This window comes from Diplotaxodon limnothrissa, linkage group LG19 (genome assembly GCF_057381915.1).
Source record: "Diplotaxodon limnothrissa isolate DT_005_m linkage group LG19, D_limnothrissa_male_GT1.1, whole genome shotgun sequence".
Lineage (NCBI taxonomy): Eukaryota > Metazoa > Chordata > Actinopteri > Cichliformes > Cichlidae > Diplotaxodon > Diplotaxodon limnothrissa.
In genome coordinates this window covers 11949133-11975309 of record NC_140614.1, presented here as the reverse complement: position 1 = coordinate 11975309, position 26177 = coordinate 11949133, and the positions used below count along the sequence as shown (strand labels likewise).

Below are 26177 nucleotides of genomic sequence, written 5' to 3'. Positions count from 1 at the left end.
AAAGGCAGCCAGCCCATCACATCTTACCGTCTTTAACCTGTGCACTTTCTGTCTCTTACACACACACACACACACACACACACACACACACACACACACACACACACAGAGACTACATCACCAGAATTTTCTCTTAGTGCACTCATCATTGCTACAGCGCTGGCCTCCCTCGCTGGAGGAAGAAGAGTCGTATTTTAGACCTAAATGGAAAGCTATGCACTTAGAGTTTGGCTTTGGCCTTCAACGGGATGCCAAGAGACAAGAGAAGCACTCACTAAGTGTGTGTGTGTGTGTGTGTGTGTGTCCAGACAATGCTGAGCAGTTTGCAGATATTTGCAACATCAAAAGATCTCCTTTTCATATCTGAAGCGTCTGATTTTACCCTTCTGCATGATAAGCTAATTCATTTCTCGCTGAATTCTAGTCATACTTTCCGAGTGGATTGAGAGACAACAGTTTTCTGTAGCTGTAGCAGGAAGGTCACAAATTTAAAACCTGGAATATGCGAGGAGAGAAAGTGAATAAATAACACTCAGCTTTGAGTAAGGTCTCTACAAAGTGTTTGCTTTATTCACCGCATTACTTGCTGTAAATGAAAGACACACAAAGGCAATGTGCTGGTAATAGCAGAGAAAATAGAAATGACATCGCAGACGAGGACGGATTCAAAGTTTCGTGATCATCTCATCACGTCCAAACAAACTGACCAAAATGTTCTTGACCTGTTTGTACGGCAGAGGGCCGCTGAGCGAAAAACAGCTCCAGCCATGCAGATTTCTACCTTTGTGCAGAAGAAATAGTCCCTGTGTGTTGGCACCACAACACCTTTCATTCATATTCATTGCCTCGGAGCTATTGGAAATTCTTCGAGGCAAAGCTGGCAGAGTAAATAATAAGTTGTCCTGCTCTAAGAGGTGAAAAATAAAAGCTGTCAGTCACAGTTTGCACACAAACCACAGGGCGAACCGTCACCCAGCAGTTTGTGGAGTTTTGAAGCTTCGTTTGCAGCATTAAGGGCCCCATCCTGCACTTCTGGAGCCAAAGTCACTACACATACATGGGTGGAGGGTGGACTGCAGAAACCTGCTAGTTAGTGTCCAGTAACATCCAAATAAAATCCTCGAGTGACGACTTTTTGTTAGCACAGTTTACAGCACAGCAGCCACGTTATTGTTCAGATAATTCCATTAAAAATGCTTTAAAAGGCGCCGACGGCACAAAAATGGTGGACAGGTTCAGTTCAGGGGCTCGAATCAGAGGAGGTGAAGCCTAGCAGACACTTAGCGGTCTAATCAGCACCGGCCTGATCGTCCTATTAATGCCAGCTTTAAGCTTTTAAGCTAAAAATGTAACAGCTTACGTAATTATTTAAAAAAAAATCAACCCCATAAAGGTGTTACAAAAGGTCAAATTAGCGACATTTGCAGTGAAACTTTCATTTAAACACCTGGTTCTCATTCTTATTGTACCATAACTAGGGCTGCCACGATTAGTCGACTATCAAAATTGTCGACGACTGATTTAATAGTCGACGTGTCGTTTGAAGCTTTGTAAGATCCCAAAAGACGCAGGAATAAGTAGTAGGATTTAAGAGTGTAATACCGGACTGAAACAGAAGATGGCAGCACTGCGTGTACAAGGATGCCAGCTGCCGTTAAACCCCGAAGAAGAAGTAGCTCTGAATTCATAGCTCAGTTTCCAACAATGGCGGCAGCTAGTTAGTTTTAATATTATTCTTTCTGGGTCACAAAATAAACGTTTAATGTGTTTTCAGGCGAGAATGTAGCTGTGTAAACCTCAAATATCTGCTCAGTTTATCAGGACACCACATATTTTCAAAAGCGCTCCGACGTTTTCGGAGACGTCTGTTACTCACTAGCTCGATAGCGAGCCGGGGCAAGGCTCACTAGAGCCCGTGAGAACACCGGGCTCCCGGCTTCAAACCCACCGCCGTCTTTCGCTACTCAGGTTAAACATATATAAGTCACTTAGATAACTTAAAAATGTTATTGTTTGGCTTTTTTCAGTATTTTATTTGTTCCTGAGTAAATCGGTTTGGCTGAGATTAAAGTTTTTACACAGCTGAATAAACGTCAAGCAGACAGCTGATTATCAGAAGTGTGAGATGCTGGAGAATATACTATCATCTTGGCTTTATTTTTAGTTAGCACATACCGTAAACACTTAAAGCTGTAAGCTAATGATAGTTATACAAGAGCAGATGCTGCTGGTGCAATAAGCTGTATGGATGATGATCTGATTAGTCGACTAATCGCAAAAATAATCGGTGACTAGTCGACTATCAAAATAATCGTTTGTGGCAGCCCTAACCATAACAACATATTAAAGTTTTTCAGCAGTTTAGTGGCGGCTGAGGTCTAACCTTAAATGCGATGCCACCCGCTCTACCTGCTGCTGTGGGCGCTGTGCACCTGAGCCTGTATCTGCCAATCTGCTGGCAACCTTTACTTCCCAACAGCTCCAACCTGCTATTTAGCTCACAATATGCATCACAGAGCATTCAAGAAAGGTTTAGTTTCACCTGAGCCGTGTGCAGTCAGTCAGTTGGTCAGTCAGTCAGACCGAGTTTGAAAAGAAATGTCTTCAGAAATGATGTGTTACTGTGACGCCTGCTGCTGTCAGCTCTTCTTTTTCACTTTCTGTCTCAGCACCTTTTCCTTTCACTCTCTCTCCCCCCCCCCCCTCTAACCCTCTTGCTCGCTCGCGCTGACATTCACACAGAAACTGTCCGTTCAACCCTTGTGCAGCAGTGTAAAGCCCTCCCTCGCTGCTGTCTGGAGTGAGTGTTTTTACAGCAGCACGCCTCATGTTTGCCAATGAGCCACCGTAGCTAGCTACCCTGTGGTACGCCCCGGAGATGCTACAGATGTCTCGCTGACAACAGACATAAAGCGTTGCAGAAAGAGCGTGCACACGCAAGCCCGCTCTCCGAATCTTACGTGCAGGCTCAGATTGACTCCTGGGAAAATGGGACAGCCACGCAGTACTTGACACGTTAGCTTATGCAAGTGTATATGTGTGAGGTGCGTTAGCCGTGCACTGGAACAGTGAGCTTGTTATGCTGCAGCTGAGCGTTCCACCTCTGCTGTTAGATTTGCACACATTGCTCTCATCAAGTATTTCCCACCTGTTCTTTGGAGAGGATGAACAGTAAAAATCATCTGGTATCAAGTCGACGGCGTCTCACTTTTGGACCGTTCTCCACCTTCTCAGGGTGAAGGTGTGAGCGGCACCAGAGTGTGTCATCTTAAATCGTCCATTCTGGCCTCTCTCTCGCTCTCGCTCTTATTTTATTTATAAGTATCCAGAGTGTGTCATTGCCCCCCCTCCTTGAATATGCAATGAAAGCTGTGGGGTCACTGGCGCATTTTCATAATCTGGAGTAGAGAGGCAAGTAGGGAGAGAAGGCCAAAGAGGGGAGATTGTCCTCTCTTTTTATTTCCAGGCGTTTGTTGTCCCTGCCAGAGAGGAGGTCGGAGTAAGAGAAGAAAATGGCTTCCCTTTCTGCTCGTCTGTTTTCCTCTCACATCCTTCTTCCCCTGCTTTCCCCTCTCACGCTGATAAGTCGAATACTTGTGCTGATATTGTGCACAGATGCACCAGGTTAACAGGAACAGGCGGACTGAATCTAGACAGTGGAATCTGATCCCGGCGGTATCAATAAGCTTTCTTACCATCTCGAGCATCTCGACACTAACGGCTAAAAAAACGTCTCTGCTGAGCTGAGAGCGAGCGCACAATCAGGTGATCATTTTCTACGGCTTTATCACTGCAAGCAGCTCCTTTCACATTAAGCTGAGTCATTTAATCCATATTAATATAAAAATATCGACTGCAGCAGCTTTCAGAACTGTTGCATTCGCACCTGCTGATCCGATATCGATATGCGGCCTGCATAGATTCACGTTGCATTAATCCCTGCGCAGGTGCGACAGGTGTAAATGGGGTCAGCGTGCATGCAGAGACGAGCCTTTCAGCTTAAAAACACGAAGCGTCTGACAAATCAGAAGTGTGAAAAATGCAGCGATGTGAGTCTGCAGGCAGCGAGTAGCCTACAGTTAATCATCCGAACCGTAATGGTCATGAGCTGAACTCTGCTGAAATGCCCTATTTATTCATGCATGCTCCAACTTTTGTTTCATTACTGCTGCTGTTTACTTGCATAGCCAGAGGTAGCAAACGATAAAGATCTTTTAAGAGAGTGTAACCTCCACACACACACACACACACACACACACACCTCGGACTATCTACCATCTCTAATTCTTTCATTCCCTCAGTCTCCTCTTCTCCCGTCTCTGTTTCACCATCTTTATCACATTTTCTCTGCTTCTTTTTCTCATTCTTTTTACTTTCTCTCCCCCCTCCCTCCTCGGCTTCATCCATTCTCTTCCAATCTATCTCGCGCCTCTATTGTGTCCTTCCCTGGGAGACCATGAAGGCAATAACCAGAGAGCCTTGAGAGGGTCAGTCTGCGTAACCCGTGCAGGTGTGTGTTGGCGTGCACGCGCACTTCGAGTGCAGAAATCTGAAACGTAAGCGGCCCGCGCGGCGAACCTCGGTAACGGCTGGCGACGGGTCTGAGCAGGTTTCGTACGTTCCAGGGTCAGAAAATTAACTTGAGCCACCGAAGGCTCATAAAACGTCGATGCAAATAAAAAACTGGCGGATTGAGAAAAATAGTCACACACCTGTTAGCCAATGCCACTCGCGTTCTTTGTATTCATGCTTTGCAGCGGCCTTGGATTCCACTTAAAGTCTAAGTACTAAATCAGTAATGGTATGTAGAATTGGTATTCGCCTGACTGTGGAAAGGGGTTTGGGGAAAAACAGCCTGAGATTGAAAATGAATGTGAACTGCATGATAGTCTGCCTCCTTCCTCTCTCCCATTGTTCCGTATTCTCTTTCTGCCTCCCAATGTCTTCCCGTGTCACCGTCTCTCTTCCTCCTCTCTCCTTCCTTCCCCCTCTCCCTCCAGAGGGATTTGACTCTAACTGGCCTTGGCGCCCGTAATGAAACCAAATCTATTTAAAGCCAAAAGCGATGCAAGTTTTAATTTCCTATTCCAGACTTAACCTTTTTGGCTGCGCTGCATTTTCACATCCACTTAATAACTTTTTACCCTCCACTCCCCCTCCTTCATTCTCCCCATCACTCTCACTCTCTGTGGCTTCCTCTCCTCCATCACCCCCCTTCAATTCTCCTCTTCCCACCTCCCCAACAACCCTTAACCCCCCATTGCTCTCAATGGCGAGGCACAGGCTGCCTCTTCAAGGGCAATATCTGTCAAATGATTCCCCTGTGAAATTAAGACAGAGGCCATGAGAGAGAAACGGGGGAGGGGGGGGGGAGCGGGGACGCTGTGAGTGTGTGTGTGTGTGTGTGGGCGGAGGAGGAGGAGGAGGAGGGGGGTTATATAGTCAGGTGGAAGCTTTCTTCTCCTTTCTCCTCTCGTCCAACTGAATCTTATCTGACAGCAAAAAATGAAAGCAGTTTAAAGATGGACCTGGCAGCGAGTCCCTTTGTTGCATTAAAAAAGTAACGACGTGGGGAAGAAAACCTCAGGAGGGAGACACGAGCACATTTCTGCTGTTCACTGACTGCAGACTCACGCTGTGTGAAGATGCATTTCTTTATGATGTGCAGAGCTATGTTTGTACAAATGAAATCATCTTAAGTGATTTACTATAAGCGTCGCATAATCCCTGAAACACACACGCTCACACACAGATAATAAAATGTTGGATGCATGCTGCAAGCATCTGCCAGCTCCAAGTGTGTCTGAGAGTGTTTTAGGAACGTTGCAATGGCGTCGTGAACCATCAAACATCCATAAACCCATCAGAGATGGCGCTCGTGTTCATGGGAAAGGATCACATTGTGACTTTTGTTGTTGCTAATAACCGAGCGCGTCAGCAGAGCCGATCGCCTCGTGAAGCAGTCAGTAATGTTGCCTGATCCTGAACGCACCCCTCCTCTGCTCTCCTGAATCTGATCACATGCTCGTCTGTGCTCGCAGCGAGCGCGGCGCCATCTCCTGTCGAGCTCCGACGTTGCACCCGGGAAACAATGGTTGAAAACTCGCCTCGCTGTTTTCTTCTTCTCCCCTCACCTGCTTTGCATTTATGCGCATAATAAATTGCTTACATCTAATTATTCAATATCTCAATTATCAGAGCTGATAGCCTCACGGTGCACCTCCAGAGCTTAAATTTACAGCCCTATTCTGCAAATGTCTAAAATGAAATTAACTTTTTACAAGGTGTCATCTGTGGCTTTTAAGTAGTGAAATTGAAGCGCCCCCCCCCCCCCCCCCCCCCACACACACACACACACACACACACACACCTCGTAATGAGAAGCCATTATTAGGCCGTGATTGGAGCCAGGGCGCTGATATTAAAAGTGGCAGGAGAGGCAATATCGCCGCAGTTTCTAATACCCTCGTAGATATGTCATATATTTTAAGACAGCTGCTCCGCTATTTATAATTAATAGCAATTTAGTCCCAGCAAAAATTGGAAGACAGCTAACAGAAGGATCTCGTTCCATTAAGTGCAGATTCAGAATCAATGTCAAAGTGACACTGTGCAGTTTTTGAGTGGGTGGTCCAGACTCCACGAAGCTTATATAAATACCACAAAGCCCATATGGTGCTCAGTGCGTTTCGCACAGAGGACCGTTTCCCTTTGATTCGGTGTAAAAATAAGTGCAGTACAAACAAAAGAGGAATGAAGTTGGCCTCTAAAGACACATGAATAAAAATAATCTGTCTTTATTCTCCTGCCTCACAGTCATAAATCACTCCTTCCCAAACGACAGTCTTACACACGGCACATCGCTGTGGCAAATGGCTCTATCTTATAATAGCGACGTAGCACATGGCAATATTATCTGCTGCCGAGTATTGTAGTGCATGTGTCTGAGCGCCGTGCCCCGGAGCGCTAGCCAGATTACACTGGCCCAGCGACAGTCTTATAATAAGACTCGCCCATTAAATCATATCAGCACTGCTTTTTATAGGCCAACACCTCAGCGACGACACTATGAAACTGTCTATCATGCCGAAACGTGTGTGTCAGAATGTGTGCGTGCGTGTGTGAGCAGCCAGTCTGGAGGAGACGGGTGTGTGTTTTACCAAACGTTGCTGGCTTCTGAGCTGCTCGCCGCAGCATCTGACAGCGTTTCATCTTCTCCCTTTATTAGATCAGCCTCGCGCCGCTGTCACCTCTGCTTTCCCCGCGCTTACATCACACGCGCGCTCACGCCCTCGCGCGCACGCAGCCGGGCGGCCATTGGCTCGTCGGCTCCGTGAGGACGTTCTGGTTGGCTGGCCGGTGTCTGTTCCGGGTAGAGCGCGAGCATCTGGGATGGCTTTCCGTCTCCGACCAGAGTGCGAATATGCAACCTGGGAGCTCGACTCGTATGAATTGTAAATAGGAATCAGTGTGGTGCCGGCGTATTTATAGATTGTGTATTATTTCGCAGGTCAGTCCGGCCTCCCGCGTCCTTATCACCGGCGCCGCTTCATGTTGGAAATGTTGGAACAGTGAACCAATCACTGACGAGCTTTTTGCTTTCTACTCTGAGACAAAGACTAAAACAAGTATGCAGCACAAGCACGATGCTATCTGCACAAAAATGTTTTGTGTTTCTAAAAATCCAATTATTGCAGATGTCCTGAGGGCCTGCTGTGTGAATTTACCAATTTGTCAAATGAGTTCAAATGAAAATATTAAATTAAAAATGACAACTTTGGCATATTTCTAAGATTAAGAGCGTCCTTTAGGGCGGGCTCTGTGGGTTCTTGGCAAAATTGAGCACTAAAAACAAATAAAGCCAGAGCGGTTAATTTCCAGAGTTGCCCTCGTTCGACCTTTTTTCAGGAAAAAGTGAGATTAGCAGATTGAAGCACGTGGCGCGCCGCTCTCGCCGCGGCCTCGCCGTCGTCTCCTGTCTAAGCAGAGCTGTCATGTCACGTTTGTCGTTCCTGATGGATGACGTCGGTCGATGTCTAACAGGGAAGAGTTAAAGAAACAATCCTGCAGAAGACGCAGCAGCTCGGATTCTTTTGGACAAAGCAGATTGACATGTTTTTGTTCCTCTCACTTTACCCGCTGCCTTCTGAGGGACGGCTTTCTGTACGGTTGCATGTTTGACGTGGCGGCGCAACACTGAAGTTAATTCGGAGGGTGCGTGTGTACGCTCTTTTGTCTCTGACAGCTTTGTGATTTCTTTCCATATCCTCAAATTTTTGATTTGCTTGTGTTGTCACTTTTCGTTCCGTTTCTCCGTGTCTGTGTTTGTCGTGTCTTTTATACGTAGAGCCACAGCGCTGAGCGTGCTCTTTAAAATTGTCTGTACCTGTTAAGATGCTGCTTAAATCAAATATTAATATCGATCAGCCTTTGAAGATGAAAAAAGAAAAATCAGTTGATTATATGTTTGCAGATTCTGGCCAAAAAAAAAAACCCTCCAAGTGATCCACACTGTGGGATTTAATTGAAATGCATAATTGCATTGTGATTCATGCTAATGCAGCAGTGCAGATATGTACAAGCCCACACTGCAAATATCTAAGCAACAATCACCTGATAGACAGGCAGAGACACAAACGCAGAAGCTGGCACATCAATCCTGACGGCGGAGCATGCCGCACATACAAAACAATACAGGATGCAGGCAGAGACGGACAGGAAGGGCTGCTGACAGGCACAGACGCATGCAAACACACACAGCATCCCAAGGCCTCGCCGCATCTCGGTTAATCCAAGCCGTCAGTCGGTGCTCGGGGGGGGCGGGATGCTGTCTTTTGATTGTAATTGCAAAAACCGGAGGCAGACGAGGGAGAGCCGCAGATGTCGATAGGCAGGTGGAGGGACGAAGGGATGGATTCCTCCTGCCTACCCACAATCCCCCGCTCAGCACGCCGTGTGACTTTGTGTCAGCAGTTTGTCTCGTGCATAGCTAATGACGGCTCGAGTCTGCCGCCGCCGCTCTCGTTCGATCTCTGTCTCTCCATCCTCCGGTCTTCAGCCGAATCCCCGACAAATGAGATTTTGCCCGAGGTAGATGGGAAGGCGGTATGCGCGGCGAGGCCTCGTTCTGCCCGCCTGTCTGTTTGTTAAGAAATCTCACAAGCCGTATAGCACCCAGAGGTTTCTCTGCTTCTCAACCATCCCTTTTCTTCCCGGCCCGTTTTTCTTTAGCCTCCTCTCCCTTAATTCTTTCTCCCTCTTCCTGCTGTCTGGCTTCTAATTTGAGTCGGAGGCCAGAATAACTCACAGCTGTTTTAATGAAGAAACGGGGGAAAAGGGAGGGGAAGGAAAAAAGAAGGAGATTGGGGAGGAGGCGTAGAGGGCGAGGACGGACTGAGCAGCGCGAAATTGGATGGAGAGAAAAAAGCAAAGATGGAGAGGCTTTGGAATGAAAAAAACGACGGCTTCTCCAATTAAGGAGAAGTTTTTTTGTTTTGTTTTGTTTCTTTGGTCATGGACAGTCAGTCACACTTGCTTTTGTTGAGCGTGTGATGAATTACACCCCTCCACTCCTCCCCGCGCCTTTGTTGTGGTGCAGCTCCAGCCGTTTGGACCTCCTGCAATATTTGCGCTGTGAATTCTCCATGCCTGTTTACCAACCGGGCTTCTTTTGAACTGGCATAGAGAAATGGCTTTTTGAAAAGTCTCTTTGATGGTGAGCCCAATTTGTTTTCACCGCTAAAAAGTTTGTTTGAACGCTCTGAAATGTGGGCTGACGAGGAGGGCCTGTCCCGAGAGGGCCGCTGTCTGTCTGTCTGCCGTAATAACCTCATATGACTTGATCGACCTGAGAATCCTCCTTTATTCCTCTGTCAGCAGCCAAAGTGAGCGGCGGTCATTTAGAAAGCTCCTCGTGAGGATGCACGGATACTACAACAGGAAAGATGGAGTCATCCGCCTGCGTGCGGACGTAACGACAAACGGCCACAAACTCGTGAACGCAGACTCACAAACATTCACTCAAATGATCAAACTCAATTTATACTTTTAGCACAATTATTTTTATATTTTGTTTTGCTCTTTCCAAATTACAGATTTATGCAGATGAGTGCATAATTAATGAGACGATACATTTACATATTTAAACGTCCCACAAAAGTTTAAATATTCAAATAATTCTCTTAATTTTTGTGGCGACAATTTTCACCTGCTCGGTCTCCTTATGAATATGGAGACAGTGTAGAAACCACATAAGAGATCAAACGTGTGCCCTCAGGACCTCGCTTTACTTTATTTTTCATTCTCATAATGAGCAAAAGTAAAACTGTGTATACATTTTTGATTTTTGAAGTTTTTGGGGTCAGTTTCAGTTAGAAATAAGCTCTGTGAACAAATCATGGATGTACGTTCCTCAATCTGAGCTGCAGAATAATCCCAGCTGAAGGTCAAACAGAGCAAATATTGTTCCTCAGAATAATCAGTGGTTGCTGTGATTTTCTGCCTTGATGCTGCAGCAAATGATGAATTTACAGCACAGAAATTCTTAGTGTGCACAGATCACGATAAGACATGTCTCCAAATTCCACCGTTCCCGTTATTGATCGGCAGCTCGGGCTGATAGATTTCCGAGGCAGACGCGCCGACAGGCGGAACGTCCAATGGGGGAAGAGTTTAGCCATGCACCAATCAAGCCAGACTCTTAAACCAGATCCCCCTCCCTCGCCCCTGTTTCGATCAGAGTCATTTTGACAGTGATGCAGCGCAGGGCTGGCTGGCAGGAAATGCCACAGATCCCCCGAGAGTAGAGGAATGGTGGATTAAACAGAAAAAGACACCCCCTTAAAAAAGAGAGAGCGAGCGAAAAGGAAATCGATGTTTCCTCCTCCTGTGGACGGCGAGAGCCGGTAAAGGACGCTGCCACTCTTGTGTTTTCTGTGGTCTCTTCACAAACGTCTTTTTTGTCTCTGTTTGAACTGCTTTGTCTCACAGATCGTCTGCTCTGCCCCGTCTGTGGAGGTTAAATTGCACCAAATCATCACCGCCGTCATTCCCCGCACTGTCCCTCTCCATCCCCTCCCCCCAGGCTCCAACTTCCTGTCTTTATTTCTTGCAACTTCTATCAAGGAGAAGTGTTTCATCTCTCCAAAGCAGCAGTAGACCTGAAAAGCCACACAGGCGGCGCTGGCTAGCATTGAACTGGATTGGGTAGAGTAAACACAAAGGCACGGGGTAAAAGAAAGCAGCTGGGGAAACACAAAGGATGGAGCTGCAGACGGCAACTAACCTTGCCTGGGTTTCTCTGATGTTCTTTTGCACGTGCACGCACACTCTGCACACGCGCACACACACACACACACACTCTGCACCCATTACTGTCAACCCCTCGTTCTCCCTCTCTCTCTCCAGTCATCCTTTTGTTTGTCATGTTCAGAGGACAGCACCAAAGCATCTGAGGAAAGGGAGGTTACAGTGTATTAAAGGAAACGTTGTTTGACAAAAATGGTCATTCCCCTTTCAGCAGGAAATACACAGGCGATGAAGCTGCTGCACTTCAAAGCTGCCCAGAAAACTTCCATGAAACGACTCTGTCTGCATCTAAAGGGGACAGGCGAGGGATTTTCCTCCCAGTGTCTCAGCGGTCTTTCTCACAATGTTCTGGGCTGGTCCTTGTTCTGCTTTGTTGCCATATAAAAGGAAAAGGGTGTGAATTTAAAAGCTTTCACTGAAGACTCACAGGCAGGCAGAAACATGTCGCTCCGCGTTACCTTGGGCAGATCCGTGCACCGAATCGCTGGCACGGAAATAAAACATATTACTGACGTCAGCGATCGCGAAGCGTCGAATCCCGCTTGGACGCCAGCAGAGCTTTGATGTAGAAATGACATCTGGAACGAAACCTGTGTTTTGATGCTATTAAAGTTCCTTACTGGCCCATTTTGATGAAAGATATCGCTTAGAAATAATGTGGCCGAGTCTGAGAGACCGAGGCAGCTGCTACGTGCAAATTAGCGAAGAGCGAGGACGAGAGCATTACAGGGAGAAGTTGGGCTCGTTGTTTGGACGTGTTAGTTTGAAGTGAAGAGTCTGCAGTCGGGTGGACTGTCTCCCCGACACACACACACACACACACACCCAACCTCTCCCCCCTCACTCCTCCAATGGCCCTGTCGGTGTGCCAGGGCGGGTGATTACCGACGCTCTCCCCCAATTATGGGCTGATTATTCCGCCGTGCTCTAATTGACTGGGGAGATATGCAAATGGCTGTCATTTGGGATGATAAAGGATGCGGGTGCTGGATGCCCCCTGCATTATTTAGCCTCGGCTGTACGCAGCGTGAAGGATGTGGCGTGCGCTTTAATTGCTGAGGAGAGAGAGGTTAAGCTGAACGAGCAGTTGAATTAGAAATGAGGAATTTGGGCCCCTTTATTTATTTCTTTATTTCACTCCTCTCCTTCCATCTCTCTCTCTCACACACACACACACATGCACACTGTGTGTCATGCGTTGTTTTTCAGTTCTCTCTTGGGTGAGTGGAGAGGTGAGGAGGGGGAGGGTGGATGGCAGGATGTCATGCTGGAATGCCATAAATAAAAACATTAGCAGAACCAATACGTGCAGAACAAATAGGGTGTGTGTGTGTGTGTGTGTGTGTGTGTGTGTGCGCGTGGTCGGCTTGTGCACTAAGAACTAAAGTGTGAAGAACCTTTGCGGACTAATGAAAAAAACTTTCAGCAGCTCTGACAGTGAGCGGGCTCGGCCGCCGTTAAACCGCCGCAGCATACCGATGACCAAGTGTGGCGTGAAAGGTGTCGGTGTTTGCGGCGTCTTCCACTTTGTACCTGAGCAAAGATGGCCGGCCTCTGTGTGCATTTAGCCACTTAAAGGATGATGTCGCTCGTTCGAATCGCTTTCCTGTCATTACGCCCGGTGCTGGGAACCGTGGGGGGCGTTAAGTGAATACGACCCAGTGGCTAAGCACTTCTAGCTGCCACAGCTTGGCATATTATCAGGGGAATCGGAATGAAACTCAACACTAATCCCTCTGGTTTGGAGACAAGCGGTGCTAGATTTGGAGTGTCTTTAACAGCTTAGGGGTAATAGGGCCTCAAATGTCCCTTTCAAAGTGGCCCTCCCCGTATCTCCACAGTATGAGAAGCTTAAGAGCCGGGCAGTTATCACTCAGCGAGCCCCCATCCTATCTTACGACAAGCAGTAATTGTTAATTCGGTGAAATCGATGTCAGCGTCGACCCCCAGCCCGGCGACTCTGCTGGTATCCTGTATCGGGCGTCCGCACGACTCTTTGACCCCTTAACTCCAGGACCGCTCTGAGGTTTTCATCCCGGCGCCGGTGCTGAAAAACAAAGAGAGCTTTCGTTCGCTCTTATCAAGATGCAGCGGTATCATCAAGAGATTGTCGAGGCTTTGTGAAGTGTGCGGGAGCAGGAGTGAAAAGAAAAGCACAATTTCTTTTTAGTGCTGCTGTGGCTCTCCTCTGCACAACTTTGGGAAGCCTTGAACGGTTTGTTCTTAGGCGTCTTTTGTTCCGGATAACAAAAACAGACAGAGAGCAAAGGGACTGTCTTTAACAATGTAGACTTCCAAATAGTGCAGGCTGCTCTTTAAACCACAAAATAGTTCCTCTGTATTCACAAATTGTGGTTCAAACTAGTGTTTTGCTCAATAATACAGGCCTGTGTCCTGTGAACAACGTGCAGAGTTGCTTCTGCATATATTTACATTAGAGCCGGGAATCATCGCTCCACCTTACAAATGCAGCATTATGACTGCTTAGAAAACCTAATTACACCTAAAACAGCTCCACAGCATGCTGCCCAGCAGGCCAGGTGTGCAAAGAAACACCTGTACACCTGTAAATGTTTGTGCATCAATCTTACCATCACATCCTCACTGACTTTAAGTGTCCTGATCGTTGACTGTATAGAAAAGATGAACCGCCAGCAGGAAAAGTTGTTGGAATAATAATTCTTGTGTAATTTGTGACCTCGACGAACGATGAAGGCGCAGCCTCGGTCACAGATTACAGTAGGAGTGAAATACATGACAAAGTAGGATTTAAGCGACTCGGTGTTTCCAAATCAGATCGGCTCGCCTGTGACATCTGGTTGGTTTTACTGAACCGGGAGCTTAGGGCTAAAATGCACTACTGGAATCCACAGAGCTGATTCATGCACGATTCTTGGCATAAAACCATTCAAGCCACAGCTGGGAGATCAAAGAAACAAAGAAACTCAGGTCACTATCCTGATAAAACCTCCGTGCAAACCAACATGGAGGACTTTATGCAGAGTATCCTAATGTGCTTTAGCATAACACCCTAAATACCGTGCTGTGGTCTGACTGTTGCCAAGTCATGGTCAGTGGACAAATGAAAGGCGCCGTGGCGGTCCAGGGCAGGCGTAAATGACTGGCAGTTTGAAACTCGAGGCGCTCGAGACTCATCCTCGAAGCTCGTGGCACCAGGCAGAGGTCTGTGGGCTGGCACGCTAACATATTTCACTGCCTGCTGGGTGCTAGCCTAAAGCCCACATGGGTTTTTGGCAAGCCTGAAGCATGGCAAACATCTCTGCAAAGAGTTCCCCCGAGTGTATTTGGAGTCTCCGTGTCTGCCTCTCGTCCTCACAGAAGGTTTTACTTTGATACCCTCGGGAAGTGGCAGAGACTCTTCACAAACTCTTATCTACACAAACACGCACATAAATACATCAGCACACCCACGTGCACGTATCCTGCACAGGCTTGTTTGCACAGTCCTGCGTGAACGAAAGAAAAATATTAAAACGGTGGCACGATGTATGATAATGCGCAGCTAGCGAGTGTCTAAATAATCTTCATTTCTATCAATTCTCATCATCGTCACCAATTACCATCATCGCCGCAGCCTCGGTACACATTCCAGCTGATTGACATCAGAGAGGGAAATTATGGAGTGGGTGTTATGTTAAATCTTCCTCCACAAAGTGTCTCTCTTCTTCTCATTTCTCTTCTTATTTCTGTGCTTAATAGCACTTATTGAAGGGTATTACAGTTTGGTGCTCTACATGGGGCATCGCATTAAAACCCTCTTTCAAACACACACGAGCGCAGACATTCAGCAGTCCATTTGGATTCATTTGCATGGCATTTCATTTGGATTTTGCCTCAATCTACGGTTTGGGGAGAGGATAAAAAAGCATCTTTGTGTAATAGCGTTTCCTCTTCGTCTCCAGTGCACCATAAAGATAGAAAGTACTGCGGCCGGAGCCGATAAACGAGCGCGGCGCTGCCGTGAGAAGACCTGTCCCTCAGGCCTGCAAACGATAACTATTGGAGTTAATTACAGTTTACATCATCGTATTTACCCAGAGAAGAGAAACGGAGAATAAAACCGGCCTCCGAGCCCACCGAGGTGTTATTTCAGTGCACGCTGCAGCACGGCGAAGCCGAGCGCGCATTTTTTCAAGGTTTAACATCATAATGGATTTCACTCTTGACCTGTGAAAGCGGGTCCTGTATGGATGTATAGTCACACCGGTAAAAAACATCAGCGCTGTAATGAAATGCACACTGAAAAGAATTCAAGGTAATGTTCACATTTCACATTGAAATGATACTCCCGGGTTTGCGCGCACGCTGAAAAAGGTTTGATCGGTTCTCTTTAGTCTTTTACACGTCTGTGAAGAGACATGTTCACGGCACAAAAGTCCGCGGAAAGAACTGAGGGACCAAATAGGAAGTATTCCCACAGCCTCCCCCAGTGCAGTGAAGGGCTTTCGATCTGTGGTGCCAACAGCATTAAGAAGTGACATTTAAATAATTCAAAAACATCATTTCCAGAAACAGAGTCCCCGTGAACACTGCTGACAGCTGTTCTCTGATTATCTATAGTAATAGGAAGCCTGTTTCAAGAGATGTTGCTGCTGAATTTTTAAAAATGTAATCCTTCATTTGTGCAGATATTTCACAACCTGTGTGCCCAGAGACTCTCGCAGCGAGATCAAATATTTATGTGTAGTAATTTGACGGAGCTGACCGCTAACGACGACGAGTCCGTATTGGACCAAAGGAAAATATTAGGAGCCGTGTTCTTATATTTGGTGCCGAGTTATAAAAGTCCATATGAGGGAGGTTGTTTTCGAAGGCTCGGTTGCTGTGTTTGAGTGTGTTTCAGGCTCGGGTTAGCTGGAGAGCCAGCTGGTGGAGAGCCCTGAGCCATGCTGCACCTCTGACTGGGGCAGACAGAAAAAACAGGCTTTATGTGTAGACGGGAAAGAGAGGAGAGAGGCTAGTTTCTTCACTGCTCTGTTTTCCTGTAGCCCACAGGAAGCTGCAGCCATTGGCTCCTCCCTGTCTAGACAGACAAGCACATTTACACACACACACACACTCTGTGCCTTCCTCCATAGCAACTTTGATTAATTCCCAGTGTGTGGTGAGAGGAGACAACATCAGCACCATGGTCAGGGGAAAAGGCCTGCAGTCTGCTGGATGTGACAGCTCCCTGCTTCACACTGATGCCTTATCCCCTCCCAGGGTGTGTGTGCGAGTGTGTGAGAGTGAGAGCAGGTCAATAGTATGAGTGAGGAATGGGGGAGTGTGTATGTGTGTGTGTGTGCGCGTTGCCTCATCTGTCCCCTCGGCCGCATCAGTGCTCAAGCATGTCTTGCTGTGACAGCCCGGCAGCCTGTGTTCCTGTCACGCACACACAAACAGAGGAGCGCTAAACGAGAGCGCAGGCAGGCACCGACACCAGCGAGGTGAAGGGTCATGAGCGACTGCCTCTCCAATGTTGTGTGAAATGTGTAGATGGCGGTCTCGGCCCATTATGTGTGCGTATATGCGACCGCATTTACGCGAGCGTGCGTGCGTGTGTGTGTGTCTCGAGGCCGGGCGGGGGGGCATCTCAAAGTAACTGGTTATTATCACCTCAATATTTTTCTTATTATGACAATTACATGCTCCAGGAGCGAATTAAGCGATACAGGACGCCAAGCGGGAGTGGTTGACAGCTATTTGGAGACTCAATGCACAGAGCAATTTGCAGCCCTGAGCCAAACAAATTGGATTTGGGCCACTTTGGATTGGGGCCCCAGATTGTTGGGCGTTTGGATCCCCCGACCGCGTGCCTGCCTGGCTAGTTAACTCGCTGGCTGCCTTTGATTCTTTGCACATGCCAGTTAGCCAGGTAGCACGCAGCCCCGTGAACGCTGACGGTGAGGACGTCGATTAAAGCGTCCCTTAAAATGCGCGTTTCTATAGTAAAGCGCACCCGGCTTTTTGGGCTGCATAGTGCTTCTTCCTTTTTGGTCTCGGGCCACACAGCTGTGCTCAAGTGTGTGTATAATCCAAATGAGCCTAACAGTCTTTAAACGAATTACTGGTACGCATTTTCCCACCCCGAAACTGCCACTGGAAAAGCTGGCAACAGCTCCCAATTAGGTGAAATGCAATTATTCCCATCCATTCACACAATTAGCCTGTGGGTTAACAACATAGCTGTACGACCGACTAGCTCTCAGTGTTTTGGAAAAGCCATCACCATGGTTACATCAACTCTCACGGTAACCCCTCCGTGTCAAACGGCATGGACCCGAGGCAGCCGGTCAGCCAAAAAATAACACTCGGTCCCATTGGCGGAGGCGGCGCGTTACATCACTGCGCTCAGAACACTGGCTGACGTGATTGGCCGGGACACAGAGTGGTACCATGGGCGAGGAAAAGAAAAGGGAAGGAGAGAGAGCATGAGAGAGGAAAGCAAGTGCCCCGTGTGCTCAGTTGAGCGGGGGTAGATAATGCCAGGCGACAGACTGGCAGGCTGGCAGAGCGGGTGGGCACTCGCAGCAGCATGATGGAAAACAAAGGCTTTGTGTGTCAGCGCCGAGATCGCATTAACCAAAACAAGCAGCCGTGGACAGACTGCCACACTGCCACGCTTGATGGATGGAGAGAGATGGGGGACGCCTGTCTCGGTTTTTGAGATTTTACACGCTGGTAGAGGAAGGAGAAAAAAGTCGTTTCGCTGTGACACAAAGAGCCTCTGCTGCAGATAAACTCCAAGCACGCGTGCTGGTTTCAGCCCACGTTTCTCGAGTTCGCTCTGACATATGTAGAAAAACAAGCTTCGTGCTTTCTTTAAGTGAACACAATCTGAAAATACGTGTGCAAATGAGCTGATGACTAGCCTAGGAGAAAGTGCCGTTTCAACACCTTGTGTTAGATTTTCCACAGTCAACATGTCAGCACATCTTAACCATCGCCAGTGTCAGTAGGAAGGCTGTAAAACTTTCCTAACAACTTCCAAAACGGTGCGTGCTGGTGTGAAAAACAGCAAAACCCCTAAAAATCATCGAGTGGCTCGACTGGAACCGCCGAACCATTTTCACATGATTTGAAGCCACTTTAAGTAGAATGGACCACATTACAGCAAACATGTCAGATATGACAGCCTCTCTGCTCGTAGGCATAGATCTGGGTTTATTCACCGTCTGTGTGCGGTGACAGGCGTGGCTGTGCACGCAGGGCTCAGGTGGTTCACGAGTACATTGGTCAACAGGCCGGGCGCTGCAGGTAGGATCAGCTGGCGTACACCCTTCCCCTTCTCCGAGCAGGCACCAGCCAGAAAACCGAGGTCATTCAGGTGACTTCCCCCACAGATATCTACAGCTGGGACAGAGCCGGCGTCCTCCGAGTGTGTGTGGCAGCCATCACATTCCATCACAGCTCATCACTTCACATCACATCCGGTCTTCTCTCTACTTCCTTCTCTCCCGGTCTGCTGTCCTTCCCGCTTCCTGCACACCTTTGTGTTGTCAGGATCCTGTCAGCGATATTCCCGGGGATTCCCTGGAATTGTTTTGGGGGGGTATCTGCTAAGTGCACACACACACACACACTCGCTCTACTCACCACAGGGAATGCAAACTGTAATATGAACTCACCCTTGGTCTGAACCAAAGCCCATTACAATTCATTTTCACCGCAGCAGCCGGTGTAGCGGTTTCTTCTGTGGGATTTTTTTCTCTGCCGTGTTAACCGCCGTCGTTAAGACTGCAGTGACTTTTTCTCAGGGATAAAGTAGCTCCCAGAAAAGCCACCAGCTCTTGTTCGTGCACACGCAAACTAAACCTTTAATCTTTTAACCTCTGCCACCTTATGAAATCCTGTGAAATATGTTGCATTGTTAACTTTTTGTTGTAAAGGAGGATTTCGCAGCACAGTTGTGCGTTTCTGACATGCAGGTGGAAACTTTTGCGCTTGCTGAAGCTTACATTTACATTTGCCACCTGCTGCACGTCAGCTCTCATCAAATGCTCGAGCGAGCTTTGTAAATACTCACTGGAAGTCTTTTCTTCTGTTCCAGGATCTTTCCGGCTCCATCGACGACCTCCCCACCGGGGAGGCTGGCCTGGGCTCGGCCATTGGCGCCGGGGGCTCCTCCAGCAGCAGCAGCAGTAGCCAAGGGGAGCAGGGAAGCACCGGTAACCAGGGACAGTCCCCCTTCTCCCCTCACGCCTCCCCCCACCTCCCCAGCCAGAGGAGCGGGCCCTCTCCATCCCCTGTCGGCTCTCCGGCCGGCTCCACTCAGTCCCAGCAGTCCCGCTCGGGCTCGGGCCCCATCTCACCTGCCAGCGGACCCTCTGCCAACACCTCTGCACCAGGTAGGGTTCCCATTAGAGCAGAAAGTACGCGCATCCGTATCCTGATAATCTAATCTCGTCTTGATGAAATGTGCAACTTAGAGTTGATAATTGTATTAGTTTAATCACTGCAAACAAACAAAACTGTCACTGACAGGATTTGCAGCTGAAAGCAGACGCTACGCCGCGTTTTACATCTTCTACCTCCGTCTTGGATTCCCTGGGAAATTTCCTAAAATTGCTTTACAGCTTAAAGGGAAATTGCTTTGTGCCACCAAACGAGGCTGTTGTTGGAAAGCAAATTAAAAAAAACTGTCAAAACACGACCCGGGCCATGCGCACTTTGACAGCTGATGAAGACGAGCAGCTGTGACATCACTGATTGGGGCGTGGCTAGGATCGTGTTTAGATGTTTCCGTTTGAGTTTTTTCTGTGCAGCATCTTTACAGCAGCTCCGTCACTGCACTTGTTGCTTCTTGGAGAAAATCCCAGTCATCACGCCCACCTCTCTGCTTGACCTTTACATTGATGCTGCTGTTTTCATTTGTTTTTAAATAGGATTTTAAAAAGGTCATGTAGAAAACTGACCCCGAAGCGGAACCGCGATTTCACAAATAACAGCGTGCCATTTGGAGGTGAGGATAAAGCTTTCGCATCAAAAACTTGAACCTAATCAGCGTCTTCGTTTAAGATGGTTATCAGGTGTTTGAAGAGCAGTTTCACCCCTTTCTTTCTCAGAGTGGCGCCGATAACCCGTCGCATAAATCTGCCAACATCTTTGTTTAATAGCATCTCTTTCTTCCCCTCGTCTCCAACTCGGCATGTAATCCATCCAGATCAATTTTCATTCTGCCGGGTAGAAGTCGGGATGAAGCTGCAGCAGAAGACTAAATAATATCAATCCCACACGTCTAGACTTTGATATCTCGGGCCCATTTGAACTCATAATTCACAGTGCTGAGGAATATTATGGCACAGGAATATGTCCTGTTCATTTCCTGCACAGTTTTTGTCCTAGCACACTAGACATTTGTTAAGTCTTTGATCACAGCGTTGTAGAAACGCGTCCCTACATGGCGGGGGAATTTTAATCACGTCCGTCTTCCTTCCACCTGTGGATCCGACATCCACGTCCGGGCGATATTTCCCATCCACTCGGAACCTTAATGAATTGAGAGCGACTGGTAGTGGAGGACCTCCCATCTGATTTGTAGCCTTATCTGAGATATGGCAGGCTAAACAAGGCACCAACAGGATTATCAGACAATGCACGGTGTGCCTGTCTGTCTTCCGAGGCCATAGTGGAGCACATAACCATTTAGATAAACACAGAGTGTGGATTTGATTTGCCTGGAACAGGCGCGCGAGCGTGCGCGCGAGCGTGCGCGCGGCCTCGCTGTCATTCCGCCTCCTCTCCTCACAGCTGAGCGGCTGACCGGCACATCGGCATGTCTCGGACCCGTCAGTCACTCTGACGAGGCGGGGCGAAATGTCTTGAGCGAGATCCCGCCGCCACCTCCTCCTCCCCCTGCTGTTCCCCTCACAGCCGCTTACCGGAGTGATTGACGCTAATGAAAAACTGGGACAGTGGTTTTCCAGGCGCCCGTGCCAAGAATCATGACGAGAATCCGGAGTGAAGCGGCAAAGATGGGAAGCGAAACCGATCGCTGGGACGTGATTAATAAGAAAATATTCAAAAATATTCCCTGTGCCAAATAAATGGCGATAAAGCGTGGAGCAGTGAGCAACATCTGGCGTGTTTTAGAGGCTGTACTACAATCAGTTCGGATTAGATCAAGGAGCAGCCAGCCTCGCAGAGACACGGGAGAACTAATGTGGTTAGCACACATCTGATTACCAACGCCCGGTTTTCTAACACTTTGTCACAAGTTGGGACGTTTTAGCGAACGTTGTCTCTTTATTTCGGAGCAAGTCGGCGAGGAGAGATGGGAGCGCTGTTCCCAGAGTGTTGCTCCGGTGCCATCAAATCGTGCTCTTTAATATTCAAAGTAGTGCCCTTTAAAAAACAACAAAACACAAGCATTAATAAACGCTTTAATTAGTGTGAAAAACCTGTCTGCAGTAGTTTCAGCTCCACTCAAGAAGTCACAACACAACATGACTTGTTTCTCTGCTCCATTCTGCTCCATTAGGGCCGCTGTCAGCGGAAACATCGCAGCCGCTTATAAATTGCATCCCTCGGCTGACGTCAGTGTGCGCTGCTGGCATTGATGGTTTCGTCCTATTAAATTATTTACAGGCGTGCTGTATATGTCAGCACATTGTGTCATGATGCTAGGTGGACGTAGCTACCCTGACATCACACGAGAGAACTTTGGTCGTCACATCTGAAACTGCAGGAAGGAGGACTCAGGGACTCAGCTGATAGTTCCTACTGATCAGCTGATGGTCAGCTGATGCACATCCTCAGCTCCGTCTATCATGACCCTGCTCTCTGCTGTGTGACGTCCCAACACAATCAAATACAGATTACTGCAGACAGAATGAGATCAGCTCTCTTTCTGACTGAAATTAGCGACATGTTGCAGCGAGTAAGGCGTAAAAGCAGCCAAACAGCTGGACTTGTGCTGACGCCAGCTGCTGGCCATTAGGAAGAATGCAGGTCTGGAATACACTCATCTTTCTACGTGGTCTATATAGTGTGTGCAGTTATTCACAAAAATATAAAAAAGTAGGTTCAAGTGTGCGTGCGCGCATGCACACATGCATGTGCGTGTGCCCCGTGTTTATTTGTCACCTGTCGGCCCCACTCGGTGGACTGATGCGACACGTCACATGGATGAGCACACACGTTACCCCTGACAACGGTCGGAGGAGAGCAACTTCATTATGTCATCCTTTCACCTGGCTGCCAAACACACACACCAGCAGAATAACACCGGAGTGAGCGCGCACAGCTGCACATAAGAACACGAATACCTATAAAAACTTGATTTCATGGTTTGACTTTACATATATTGTTGAACACATAAATCACCTCTGTATATACGCTCGCTCGGATGACTGACGGTGTCATCTGCACACGCGTGTGTGTGTGAGAGAAAATAAGAAGGAGTCGGGGTGAAAAGAGGTGGAGACTGACAGATTGCCAGCCTATCATACACCCATACACTTGCACAAATCTATCTTGTCGAAGCTCCGCAGCACGCCTGTGATTCCCTCGTCTCCTCGCTTCTCCTGTTCTTTGTCCTCTCTCTCCCTCTCTCCCTCTCGCTGTCTCTCCATGAAGCAAATCCAATACACTGTAACATTATCCGGGCCTCGCCTTGCTATTTGGATTCTCTCCCGGAGCCAAAAAGGCACACACAGGGATAAATTGATTTTCCTGTTGCGCTAGATTTGTGACAGTCAAGCAGAAATCACATTGCTCAACCGCCAACCTCCACCTCCTCTTCCTCTACCTTGTATGCACACACACACACACACACACATCTCCTTGCTCCCAGTGTCTCAGAAGCAATTCAGAGCATCTTCAGAATATTTTTCTCCCTATATGAGACTTTGGGGACGAGGCGGGCAGACATTTTTCTCTCATCCGGATGGATGGTGTGGCGGAATGGGAACGCCAGTGTTAAAGCTTCCAAAGCTGACTCTTAGCTGTGGGAAGGAGAGCCAAGTTCATCCAGTAGAAGAGCAGAGTTTTTAAAAAGCTCGCTGACTAGTCTCTATGTTAATAAAACCCCAGCAGCCCCAGAATCCATCAGACATGCTGCATCGTTTATGTGCATGTTTAAAGCTCTAAAAACTTGCATTTGCTGCAGATTTCGAGTTGTGGGTAACGCAGCGGCTGCTTTTAGGCTTGTGTGCATGCACAGGTTGGTGTGACAGGTTGTCTCCAGGTTGGCAGCCTGTCAGTGTGGCGTCACTTCCTGTCAGGATGAGGCTGACTGTCGTGTTTCCCAAACAACGAGCTGAAGACATGTTCATTACCAGACTGCATCTGATACGTATCAAACTTCACACAAACACAGCCCCGATTCCTCTTTGCTTTCCTTTGGTGTGCAGACAGTGAGTGAAGGGAAGGGAACATTTCTTCAATCACCACATATGCAAACAATACACTGTTCTTCTGCCTTTGGACCTGATTGGAAGGAGACTGTAAAAATCATGTGTGTACACCAGGGGTCCCCAATCCCAGTCCACGAGGGCCGGTGTCCCTGCAGGTGTTAGATGTTCCTTGATCCAACACAGCGGATTTACATGGATAAATTACCTCCTCAACATGTCTTCAGTTCTCCAGAGGCCTGATGATGAACTAATCATGTGATTCAGGTGTGTTGACCCAGGATGAGATCTAAAACCTGCAGGGACACCGGCCCTCGTGGACTGGGATTGGGGACCCCTGGTGTACAACCTCAATTCCAAAAAAGCTGCAACACTATAAAATGCAAAATCCCCAGGATGCATTAAAGTGCAAAAATGAACTATATTAAGAAAATATGAATTTGATGGCAACAGCATGTCTGTAAAGGTCTGCAGCTTCCTACAGTCTGTGACAGAGGAGAGCAGCTGCTGCACTTTAACAGAGGAATGTTGTCCCATTGTCTGATGTGGGATTCGAGCTGCTCAGGCTTCCTGGATCTTCTTTGTCTGGTTTTGGTTTCACGATGCTGCAGATGTTCTGGAGGTTTAGCATCGTCCTGCTGAAATATGAAGGGCCTCCCTGAAAGATGTCTGGATGAAGCAGATGTTGCTCTAAAATCTGTATCTACCTTTTAGCACTGATGGAGCATTTCCAGATGTGTCAGAGATGCAGCTGTTACCTTGGAGTTGGGGATGTAAATGTGTGGCTGTCTTCTTTAGTAAGATCACTGAAGAGGCAACACAGAATCTGACATAGAAATATTTGATATCCACTGTAGGTGATCAGAGATGAGCACATATGTTTCAGCACGCACGTTTATTATTCCTTCCCCACACTCTGTCCTTGAGGCCTCCACAGATTGAAACCAAAAGATGCCCGGCAGAAGATTGTCAGGTCACCGTGTTCCAGAAAACGTTCAGACAGGCCTGACCTTTTAAATCCGCCACAAAATAGCAAAACCTCACAGAACCGAGAGGGTCTGCTCCGATGAATCCCTCACAGTAACTCTGAAGGTCTTGTATTCTGCAGTGAATGTGCACCTCTAATAATTCATTCAGGTGTCAGAGAAACTTTGGATGAATCTTTCATGCTGCTGAAAAAGAAGGTGATGATGTGTTATTGAAGCTTTGTCTTGTTGGGATAATTGTTGGGAAAAAAAGTGATGCAAAAAAACTACAGTGGCTGTAAGTATGCACACTGTGTCTGTGTGCCCGGCTGCTTTTGAAGGCCAAACTGCAATATTTTTCACTTTGTGCAGCTACTAATTGACACAGAGCACATCCACACTCCTGCACAGGCCGGCTCGCTCTGTCTGCTGCACAAAATCACAAATACTCTTTGTGCTTCCACCGAGGTCCTCCGAGGTCCCGCTAACAGTGTCTGCCTGCTCTCCCTCCTCCCTCTTCCATCTCTCCTCAGCCCCTCCAAGTTTTTATTTTCTTCTAATAAGGTGATTGGAGCTTGCGGGCGAGCGCTCAGGAGAGTTTAAGCTGTTTATCTGCGCTTCGCTTCAAGAGCTTCCGGGGCCCAGAAAAGGACAGAGAGGTCAGGGCGAGGGGAGGCGAGGGGGGAAGGGGGGATAGACAGAGGGAAGGCCAGATCTGTCCAGTATGTTACCTCGAGCGTCCTTTAATATGTGAATCTCCTGAAAAATGCTTTATATCCACTCCTGCCTTTACATCATCGCGCGGCCTAGTCTGTGGTTATTTTTTTATATCTGTAATTATGGCAGTGACCACAGATGGTTGTTTTTTTTTCCCTGTTCTGGGGTCAGAGGTTAAGCAGCGATGCCCCAAAGGTACCTGAGCGCTTACTTGCATGCAAAAAGGTGGACGTGCGGTTAAATTACTTCCCCAAAAAGCTGCAAACCATGAGCCCAGAGCAGGCTCTGCAGGGGTGCTCAGCCATAGCTCGATTTCCCCTCTGCTTGTGGTGCACGTTATTAGAAGAAAGCATGGGTAAAAGGGTGGGGGCGAGTTTTTGTGCAAGTGTGTTTTGCTGGGCAACTTTTCCAGTCACACCACTCCCTGAGAGGCTGCGTGGTGGGAACACCGCCGCTGGCTGTCCCTGTCCCTCTCTCTTTCTCTCATTATTTTCATCGTGCTCGCCTTCTCTCATGTTCCCTCTTGTGTCTCGCGTTCCCTCGTCCCCACCCTTTCCTCCCCAGCTCTGTTTCTCTCTGCTTTCTTGGCTCAGAGCGCTGCTGTGGTACAGGACTCCCACTGAGGAACAAGGCTGAATTTTCCATCCTTATTTCTGCCTCGGTTCCTCTCTCTTATTTCTCCACATCTCTCCTCCAGCTCTTTCTCTCTGAATTTGTCCTCCTTTTATTCTTCTTCATCCATCACCACTAGCAGCACAACCGCTGCCATCTAGCCAACTATTCCCTGTCTGCCTGTTGTCGTCCTGAAGGCTGCTCGTGTTCGCAGTGAAAC

The 26177-nt window shown here is 47.9% G+C and overlaps 1 protein-coding gene across 2 annotated transcripts in view; it reads left to right on the top strand.

Annotated features, from left to right (window-relative positions):
• Positions 1 to 26177, top strand: part of LOC146611833 (AT-rich interactive domain-containing protein 1B-like) — a 156797-nt gene that overhangs the window by 87869 nt on the left and 42751 nt on the right. For both annotated transcript variants that reach the window (XM_085379175.1, XM_085379174.1), the window contains exon 5: positions 19361 to 19658. In XM_085379175.1, the coding sequence (XP_085235301.1) occupies positions 19361 to 19658 (298 nt within the window). The remainder of the gene's footprint in view (positions 1 to 19360; positions 19659 to 26177) is intronic.